Source organism: Watersipora subatra, chromosome 9, assembly GCF_963576615.1.
Source record: "Watersipora subatra chromosome 9, tzWatSuba1.1, whole genome shotgun sequence".
NCBI lineage: Eukaryota > Metazoa > Bryozoa > Gymnolaemata > Cheilostomatida > Watersiporidae > Watersipora > Watersipora subatra.
In genome coordinates this window covers 59,629,118-59,639,943 of record NC_088716.1, presented here as the reverse complement: position 1 = coordinate 59,639,943, position 10,826 = coordinate 59,629,118, and the positions used below count along the sequence as shown (strand labels likewise).

General features: G+C 36.9%; 1 protein-coding gene across 1 annotated transcript; it reads right to left on the bottom strand.

Moving 5' to 3' along the window:
- Nucleotides 1-829: 829 nt before the first annotated feature.
- LOC137404235 (uncharacterized) lies at nt 830-10,826 on the bottom strand. Its single transcript, XM_068090399.1, has 3 exons — nt 10,265-10,826; nt 3,236-3,531; nt 830-1,487 (listed from the first exon to the last, which is right to left on the bottom strand). Exons 1-3 carry the CDS (start codon nt 10,674-10,676, stop codon nt 1,008-1,010), a joined length of 1,188 nt encoding a protein of 395 aa, XP_067946500.1. The 5' UTR covers nt 10,677-10,826; the 3' UTR covers nt 830-1,007.

Here is a 10,826-nt window from a genome sequence, read left to right as displayed (position 1 = left end):
CTATGTTGTTCTAAGATTAAGTTGGGCTATGTAATGGAAGGTTGGAATCCTTTGGATTTCTGCTCACACTTATGAAGGACATGGTATATCCAAGACCATTCTACTGCCTCAAGTTAATCCAACCAGATATTTCTCTGCAATTTCAGTGCCTTTTTTTTGATCATATGACTAATTGGAAACAATAAAAAAATCATTTTCTTATATGCACTGAATGTGAGTTTCTAGGATAGAGAACTCAATATTCAGACAATATATACTTATTAATATAAAACAATAATACAAATCCTTTTAAACTAAAATATTCTACTCACTAACAAAAGCTATAAAACGTGCAGGTGACAGACAAATCGCGAAATGATGAGATATAAACACTTGTTAAAAGACTATTATCACTATGTTTCCGTGATGCGCATGATGTGCATGTTTGCATCAATTTGCCAGATGGAAATGGCACATCCTAGCAGCAAAGCTAGTTTGGTTACTTGCAAATCTGTATCGATTGTTTCACGCTTGCGAATGATGGAAACATCACTTATGAATAGTGCGCAAGACAATGTCGTGCAGGCTATTCTATTGTGAACATTTTCACACTTCAGTCATTTATATTTCGAATTGAACAGTTTTGAATACTCTAATGTTCTTGTCACTTTCTTACATTTTTAACAAAGCTAACAAAGGGCCTGCGTTAATTCGTACTGAACTTTCGTAGGAAAATGTTTTTCGATAAAAAACTTTCGTACTGAAATTCGTAGGAACTGAACATGCGCACAACTCTAAATTCGCAGCATACGCCTCATGGAAACATAGTCTATAGTCTATATCTCATAGTCTATATCTTAACCAAATGTTCATCTGCTATGGCTAGTTAGCTCTCTCTTTGATGATTCTGGTTAAAGTCTTACTCTGATGATAGAACATCATTCATAAAACTCTATAGAAAAACTCGGCAGAAGTTAGTCTCTATATAGAATTATCTTGCTTTGCACTTAGCGCAAATCTATTTCCTCTTAATTTTCATAACCACCCATCTCATCATAAGAGTTCCTCACAGTTTCATCATTGAAATCTAGCAAGCTATAGCCATCATCTTCAGGATCGATTTCATCCTCAGGATCGATTTCATTCGCCGGGTTTAAAACTTCAGCTTGGGGTTCTCGAGGTTCTCGAAGTAGAGGTTCTCGATGTCTCTCACTACGGAGTTTTGTTCGGTCTGCTTTAAGTGCATTAGGAGAATGAGCATGTTTATGAACAGTTGAAAATGTAAGTGGTTCATTTTTTCTTATCTGAAGGAGCCTTTCCAGGAACTTATAGATGTAGCTGTCACTTTGCATGTAATGCCCATACTCTTCCAGTTTATCAGCAGCCATAAGAACCATCATACTTGATGACTTGTTTTCTACAAATTTTTGAAGTTCTTGATCTCGCTTTTGATGAGGTGGTGTAGAGTTATATCTTGGTATATGTCGGCACACTTGAAATATGATCACCTGTTAAATGATACACAGGTGCATAATCATTGACAAGCAACACAGAAGTAAGAACATGAGAACATGTTTGATGTCTGTCTGCAACTATTGAGTAGTTTCTTGTTGCTCAACACTTTAAATGCCAAAGAAAAAGTTAACAGTAGAACATACAAAACACAGGTACACAGGCTACACAGGCTTATAACAGTAGAACATACAAAACACAGGCTGTGTGTATGCGTACTCCGTATAAATACCCCATACACGCAGATAATTCAAACATGTTCTGTGTTTCATCTTATTCTTATCGTTAATATTTTTGGTAGCACTTCATTTTTCTCGCTGTTTCTAAAAATTGTTTTGGTCAGAAGTGCAAAAAGTATTTATCTAATTACTGAAAAGATTGCCTAACTAATAACAAAGTTTTTTTGTGGCAGCAGTCAGTGGACTTTCAAATTAGTAACAAACGTATTTCTTTTAATTATTATGATTTTGAAAAACAATTATGTAATTATAATATGTGAAACAGTTTGATTAAATTCAATAATTTCTGTGCCACCCGATTTCTGGTTATTGATCGAGCAATGTGTGAAACCTTGGCTCACTTCTGATCTATATTGATGATATCTTGCCTGGCAGCATCTATGCCTTTTCATCCATGTCTCATATTGCTTTCTGGTTTTTCCAATATTACAACTGTATAATGGGCTTATTGCTGTTATCATCGTAAAAATCTATTTTAAGCAAAAAATTCATGTTTCTAGTTTTGCAGATTTGGCTTTGGGTATTTGTAAAATAAACTTAGAGATACCCATCGAGTAACAACTTTCAAACTCCATTTAGTTAGGTGTGAGACAACAATCCCAGGCCCCTAGCTCGAGCATAGCATTACCCAAAGTTTTCTTTTTATGCTGTCATATCTTTCCAAGGTATAGTAGCCAGAAATATTTCAGGCATCTGTACACCATTATGTGCTTCAGTATATATACCTCCATCTATATCACTACGTACACCAGTATCTATCCAGCACATCAGTATGTATACCTCCATCTATATCACTATGTACACCAGTATCTATCCAGCACATCAGTATGTATACCTCCATCTATATCACTATGTACACCAGTATCTATCCAGCACATCAGTATGTATACCTCCATCTATATCACTATGTACACCAGTATCTATCCAGCACATCAGTATATATACCTCTATCTATATCACTATGTACACCAGTATCTATCCAGCACATCAGTATGTATACCGGTGTGTACACCAGTATGTATACCAGTATGTACACCAGTATGAAACCAATATGTACACTAGTATGTAGACCAGTATGTACACCAGTATGAAACCAATATGTACACTAGTATGTAGACCAGTATGTACACCAGTATACACACCAGTATGTACACCAGTATACACACCAGTATGTAGACCAGTGTGTACACTAGTATGTAGACCAGTGTGTTTGCCAGTAAGTACGCCAGTATGTACAGTAGTATGTACACTAGTATGTACACCAATATGTATACTTGTATGTATACCAGTATGTACACCAGTATGTATGCCAGTATGTATGCCAGTGTGTATGCCAGTATGTACACCAGTATGTATGCCAGTATGTATACCAGTGTGTATGCCAGTATTTACACCCGTATGTATGCCAGTATGTATACCAGTGTGTACACAAATATACTTTACTAATGGATAACAAAAGCTCAAGCATTCTCTAATTCAACAATATATAAACTGGAAGGCCTCACCTTAGCTGTCTTCTCATCCAACTCATCATTAATCAGTTTTACAATATCAAGCACTCTCCTCTGTTGTCCGTTAGGAGCATCAATGTATCCCAGATTTCCATGAAGAGCAAAGCTAATGATCAGAAGTGAGGACTGATCCTTGATCCTTCTTAGCTCTTCCTTTAGCCAGTCTTCAAGCTCATCAAAAGATGCATCAACAGGGTCGAACTCGTTCTCACGATCAGGTCCTCTCAGCACAAAACCAAATCGCTTTTTCAAAGTTTCCCGAACATATCTGGCTTCGGCAATTGCTGAGTCTAAAACAAATGATTAAAATTATTTTTGAAATTAAGTTTAAATGCAGCAGATTTTTCAAGTAACTTGGATGTGAATGATAACTCGAATGTGGTGCGTGTAACTTACAAGTTATACAATGTCAAAAGAAAAGTTCTTCACAGGCTTTAAAATTATTATGTTTGCAGACCTCCTGAAGCTAGCAGCTTGGTTTTTATTACAGTTTTTCCAGAATATATCACTAGAATATCAGAAACCAAAAGTTCAATAGCATGTGGTTATTATTGTATGAGCAGTTTCCAAATTCTATTATCCGTGAAGTAAACTTATAACTACTTATAATGCTATAATGGTATCCCTTCATTACCTGATCAAAATGCATAGAAATTGGCTCAAGAACTTCCATAGATATCTACTCTACACAAATATGTAACCTCTCAACTACTTTTGCATAGACCTATTAACTATACTAGACTAAGTATGTTTAATTGGTCTATGTACTTTTGACTCAATTAAAGCCATTTTGTCAAAAATTGAACGATTGATTAAGGAATTTGCGTGTAATTAGTTCTTATTAATAAACTGGTAATAAGATTCTTCAGCATATAAAGCTAATTTTACGTAAGAGAAAGCAACTCTCAAACATTTTGGCATATATATCCATAATTAGCTACATCAATTCTCACTTTCTCATCGACTAAACTCACAATATCATACATAAGATTGAGCAAAGCTTCAGTTCAGTTTATCCTTGTGGCTAATAATATGTCTATATTTAATGATCAAAATGTATCGCCTGATTTGGTGTTAACAATGCAAGATTATGATTCAACAGAAATAAGCTTTGTAATACGATCTTAACCAATATTATTGATTTATGAGTAGTTTCCCTAATTCTACAACAGCCATACATGGAAATAGGTAGACAAATCTGAGTTTCAAGTAAAATTTGTCATGGCAGGCTGTAAAGCCTGGTTTCCATATGACAGCGCAATGATCATGCGCGGCGTAATGATCGTGCGCAACGCATTGCGTCGGGTGCGATGCAGTGTTTCCATAGTGCGCGCGTAGGCGTCATGCTTTTAGGAAAATGTGGGGTTTTCCAGCTAAACGTTTTCGCTTTCGTCATTTCCGATTTACTCTTTCGTATGGGAGACAGAATTCTTCGCGATATAAACATCATGGTGACACGCAGGCGGAGGCTTCTACTTTTGCTGTACCTCAGGAGAAGGATGCGCCGTAAAATCAACGCACTCAGAAGAATGCCTAGGAACCATGCATTTTGGATACGTGGTTCACTCAAAAAAAAGGAAACAGCTTGGCCAGTACCATACGCTTTTTAAAGAGTTGAGGGAAGGAGATCGGGAAACCTTTTTCAGGTGAGTTGCGTGCGTCAGTATGTGTGTGTTTTCTTCTTTTTCATACACGCACTCAACAATAATGATAACGGTAATAATAACATTATCAATGCTGACGTACATACATACTCTAGTATCAGTTAAAAATCTGTGATGTGCTTATTGTTGCTTATCATCGTTGCTCAATTTGAAGATATATGAGGATGACACCTGAGCGATTTGACCACCTGCTCAGCTGTGTCTCACCATATATGAAAGCAAGATTCTGCCGGAGTCGAGAAGCTATCTCCCACGAGAAACGCTTAGCAATTACACTCCGATACCTTGCAACTGGTAAGCTGGAACATGATGCCTTTGATGTATTTGTATTTTATATTTATGTATTTCACTGCTGCCTAACAGACTACAATCGACAAATCTCGGCCATTCATTGTTATACACTTAAAAACATGCTTACCCTGTGTTATTCAATTAATTGTATTAAAGGTAATTGATTATGTTTAGGGCAATGATATTTGTTGTTACAAGAGATTCTCAGCAGTCTCAAAGCTTCAACTTCAGAGTTGGACGCGCAACAATTTGCAAGATCGTTCGTGAAGTCTGTCAGGCTCTGTGGGACTCTTTGAAAGATCACTATCTAAAGGAAACACAGAGCAGAGAGGACTTTACACTGATTGGAGACAAATTCACTTCTGAATGGAATATGCCAAACGTTATAGGAGCATTGGATGGTAAACATGTGGCTATTGAATGTCCTAGTAGAGGTGGCTCATTATATTATAACTATAAACATTTCCATTCCACTGTTCTCATGGCTGTCTGTGATGCCGATTATCGCTTCTTAAGTGTGAGCATCGGTAGTTATGGCAGCGAGAATGATGCTGGAATTTTTAAACAGTCATCTTTTATACAAAAGTAAGACCATGGAGTACATGATCTTCCTCCACCCACACAGCATGGTCAGTACTCTATCCCATACTATTTGGTTGGAGATGAAATATTTCCACTTACCAGTTGGCTCATGAAACCATGGCCAGGCAAAAATTTGAGCCAAGAACAACAAGTATTTAATTATAGACTCTCAAGATGTAGAAGAACGATAGAAAATACATTTGGAATACTGTGTGCACGATGGCATATATTCCGCCAGCCAATCCGTGCAAAATTGGATTTGGTAGACCTAATTGTCCAGGCTTGTGTTTGCCTCCATAACTACCTGATGCTCACCGATAATGCTAGCTACAAGCCAACAGGTTTTGTTGATAGCTACAGCGATACAGGCGACTTGATCGAAGGCGATTGGAGAAAAGAAGTAACAGAGGGTGGTGGTGCCTTAGGCAGACTCAGACCACGACCCCTCAACCATACATATACTGCAAAGGAGATCAGGGAATGCCTCACAAGATATGTCAACTCGCTCGAAGCAGCACTTCCATGGCAAGTACAGCTTGTCACAAGCCCTGGGAAGCGGCAACATGGTGATACTGTGCAATGAGTTCATATTTCTTGTTCGCTTAATTCAATCTGCGTGTCAAGTTATTTTTTATTCTATGTTTCTGAACTGTCATGTGACACTATATTATGATGTAAAACAAGTTGAAACAATACACCACAATGAATTCATCACAATACATGAAGTCACCACAATCAAACTAACTCTATTAGGATGTATATACATATTTATATATGTGTGTGTGAGTGTATATATATATAAGCGTGTGTGTATATACATATGTGTATATATATATGTATATATAGATATATGTATATATAGATACATGTATATATAGATATATGTATATATAGATATATGTATATATAGATATATGTATATATAGATATATGTATATATAGATATATGTGTACATATATATATATATATTTATACATATACAGTCAAACATGGATAACTCAAACTTCAAGGGACCGAGCAAAAGTGTTCGAATTATCCGAGCATTCAAGTTATCAGAGCACTGTCATGTCCATATATTTACTTATTTATTAGTAGATACATGTACATATACAAACTATAATATAAATCAAAAGCAAAAATGGCTTGTTTCAAATTAAATGCTTCTAATGTAATGTTTAAAACGTTTTCATGAAAAAGTATAGAGATTTTTCTATCACTTGAGATTGGTTTGTTGTTTGTGGTGATGTTATTGCCAGGACGTTTTTCAGATTGACATTGGCAAAACTTGATCGTTGTTGAAATGCTCAAAAGAAAAGACATTTTTTTCTTTTGGGGTTTTACCCGCAATCAATTTTGCCGTTTTTTCTTGAAGTTTATGCAGATTACCTTACTTTACCTGGGATTCGTTAAGAGCAACACTCCGAGGCAGTTCAATTAGAAGTTTTACGAGGTTTTACGGTACATTCTATATCACTCACGCTTTTTTAATAGATACTAATTGAATGTACACATGTATTCTGTGTTTAGGTCAAACGATGAATAGTTTTTTGTAGCTCAGACAACGTATACGCTTAATTACAACATTTTTAAGACGTTTTAAACATTCAACATTCCGACGTTGATTCAACACGGAATCAACGTCGGAAAACTATTCATCACGGGCTAGCCGAGTTACGCACTCAAGGATTTTCGCCACGCACATACAAAACAACATGCGATTTTTGTTTTGTATGTGCGTGGCGAAAATTCTTGTGTGCGTGACCCGGCTAGCCCGTGCTATTCATCGTATCGCAGTATAAATCAGATTTCACCAAACTTTTAGAAAAGTAGTTGACAAAAATATTTTGCCGATGGTGGTAATAACGACGCTTATGAATTAGCGAAAAGATGAAGTTTACCTCTATGGCTTTGAATAAAATGATTTTCTAAAGCGAAAACAACCGTTTCGGTAGCTGTTGGGCAAAAAAACAGTTCGAATTAACAGTGTTGAGTTCGAGTTATCTATAGCAATTTATCATTACGTGGGAACGGACCAAAGGAAATGTTCGAATTAACCATGTGTTTGAGCTGTCCGTGGACAAGTTATCCATGTTTGACTGTATATATTTATATATATATATGTGTGTACATATACTGGTACATATATATTTATATGTACATATATATGTACATATATATTTATATGTACATATATATATGTACATATATATATAGTTAGATGTACATACATACATATCTACACATATGTATATTATCCCACATAAACATTATATAGAAGCTCTAATATTATATATATGCTTCTAAAGCATTTGCATGAACTGGCTAGTTTCTCCACTCCACTGCTGCTGCTCTTGCTGTTGGTACGTAGGCTCCGACCACTCAGCGTCATCCAAAATTCTCAGGATGTCGAGTTGTGTTCGACTTTTCACTCGTCCTTTGAGACGTCGAAGCTTTGGCACAATGCTCATAGCAAACAATTTATCCTCATCTTCCTCTTCTGGCTTTTCAAGAGCTTTCAGGATTTGTTTATCAATCTACAACAATGAACCTCAAATAATACATAAGAAACATAAATAAATAATAAACATATAAAATAAATAAGAAACATAGATGAATGAGTATGATTTAGCAGTAACAGATATTTCAATATGGACTACCTCATCTGCCTCACTCTCCAACTTGCTAGCCTTCGACCATGGTCGTTTTCTAGAAGAGGTATATTTACATGTAGGTTTAGCAACTGGACCAGATGACGGAACAGGTGATGGAGCTGATGACGGAACAGGTGATGGAGCTGATGACGGAACAGGTGATGAAGCTGATGGCGGAACAGGTGATGGAGCTGGAGATGGAGCAGATGATGGACCGGGTGATGGAGCAGATGATGGAACGGGTGATGGAGCTGATGACGGAACAGGAGATGGAGCTGGAGATGGAGCAGATGACTCAGATTGTGCTGATGTCACAACTCCTCTTTGTTTGATGTGCGTGAAGAGCCATCGATATTGCTCATACTCGGAGTCTTCACATATAATATCTTTTAGTCCAGACCCAGAAGAGCCTGCTCTTGCTCTGACATATCTATGGAAAAGAAAATAGTAACAAGTTACCACAACCATACTTCAAATACATAAACTTTTATTTTACTACATTCACTAACTCACTTAGCTGATACACTTCCCTACCGTACATGAACGCCTTATTTACTATTAGTATTACCAGATAATAATACATATACGCAAGTGAAAATGAAACTAATTATTTTGAATCATTTTCACGCTTTTTTTGCATCGATTTTGTTGTCAACAATTCCTAGTAATCACCCAGCATGCCTTGTGCTAGCGTAAACATATTAGAGTTCATGTCATCATCTTTCACTACAAAATTTTATTAATTTTTTTGGTCTCACCTTCCAATCCTCGTTCGGAACGAACGATAGCATTTCTGGTACATTGCCACCGATGATTCCATTCTCTCTGCCACTTGATTCCACGCATTTAATTTTAGTCTCTGGTTTCGAAAGCACTGGCTAGATTTATTATATATAGCCGGATATTCTTGAATTATTGAGAGCAGTTCAGATGTATTCATTACTGCCCCGCTTTCCTCTCCAATGTCTACGCTTTCCTTCTCCATTTTTACTGCTGCGTATTCCACCACGCTGATTTCTCGTAACCAATAACACTCGACCGTTTGCATTATGGAATAGGTTGAAAAGGTCGCGTGGTGTATTGTGGGATATATCTCATCGCACGCACCCATCGCAAGGATCCATTCTGTTGGATCCTTGCGATCAGCGTACGCACGTCGCGTGACCGTCGTGCGTTGACGTTTCCATATCACAACTGGCCTACGCACGACGTCGTGCGCCTTGTTGCGAGCCTTGCGATGGCATATGGAAACTAGGCTTTATAAAGCCATGCATGTAAGTACAGGAAATTCGACTCTATACGCCTTACAAGGTCACACAAAATTCTGTGTGTTTGTGTTGCTACCATCCAAAAGATTTTACTCAATGTCCAAAGTATTGAGAAAGTTTCAACAAAATTTGGCAAGTAATTCACTGGTTTGTAGGAGCAGTTTGTAAACTACCACTTTGAACGGAAGAGTTCTATTGAGAGCAGCCACTAGAAATAGAACTTAGTTATCAAACAGTCAACCTTCATCTACATGTTTGATAATAAATTAGCTTTATTTCCACAATGGTAGTGGTATAGTTATGGTAAATAGAAACTGTAATCACTGAAGAAGCAAAGCATTCTGGTATAGGTCTGTAGAATGAGATTATACTCGCTCTGAACCATCACAATATAATGCTTGCAAGTATCACTAAGGCAGTCAGTGTGGCTTTGATTTACTGTTTAGACATCACATTTTGCAGCCTCTGTTAAGAAGTGGCAAAGCTGGTTTTGAAATTGCTCAAAAATAAAAAAAAATCTCATTTTACGGATAAGATGGAATTACGTAGACAAGTTGGATACTCACGCCGCTTGTTACCATCATCATCATCATCGAACTTCGTTGTGTAGAAATGCATTCCATACATTTTCAAGGACTCAGAAGAAGCTGGAATGATGCAAAACTCCGTCGAATGCATATTTAAAGTACTCCAAATGCCTGGAGTCAGCTGGTATTGAGTAAACTTGTGAGCAAACTCGATTTCCAACAAACGCTTCCTTAGTTCATTTTCTTCTTGAATTACATTTAATATTGCTTGGAAAAGTTTTTCTTCTTTCCTTTTGACTATGATATCAAATATGTTGTTATCTTCATCCAAGCTATCAAAGCACCTCCTGAAAATCTCATTTTGGTACTCCGTTATTTGGCCGTATTCTTTGAGGTGACGCAGAAACCAAACTTCAGCAGTTAGGTTCACTAGCGGATCAATTGGTTCCATAGTAGTAGGAATTTCATTATTCTTCTTCCAACCGTCCAACTCGCTAGTCACAAACTCATATATTGAAGTTTGTGGAGGGTCAGGTTGTGAAATGTAGTTTTTCCAAAAGAGAGATAATATTCCAGCAATGTTACCATGCTCTACCAACGG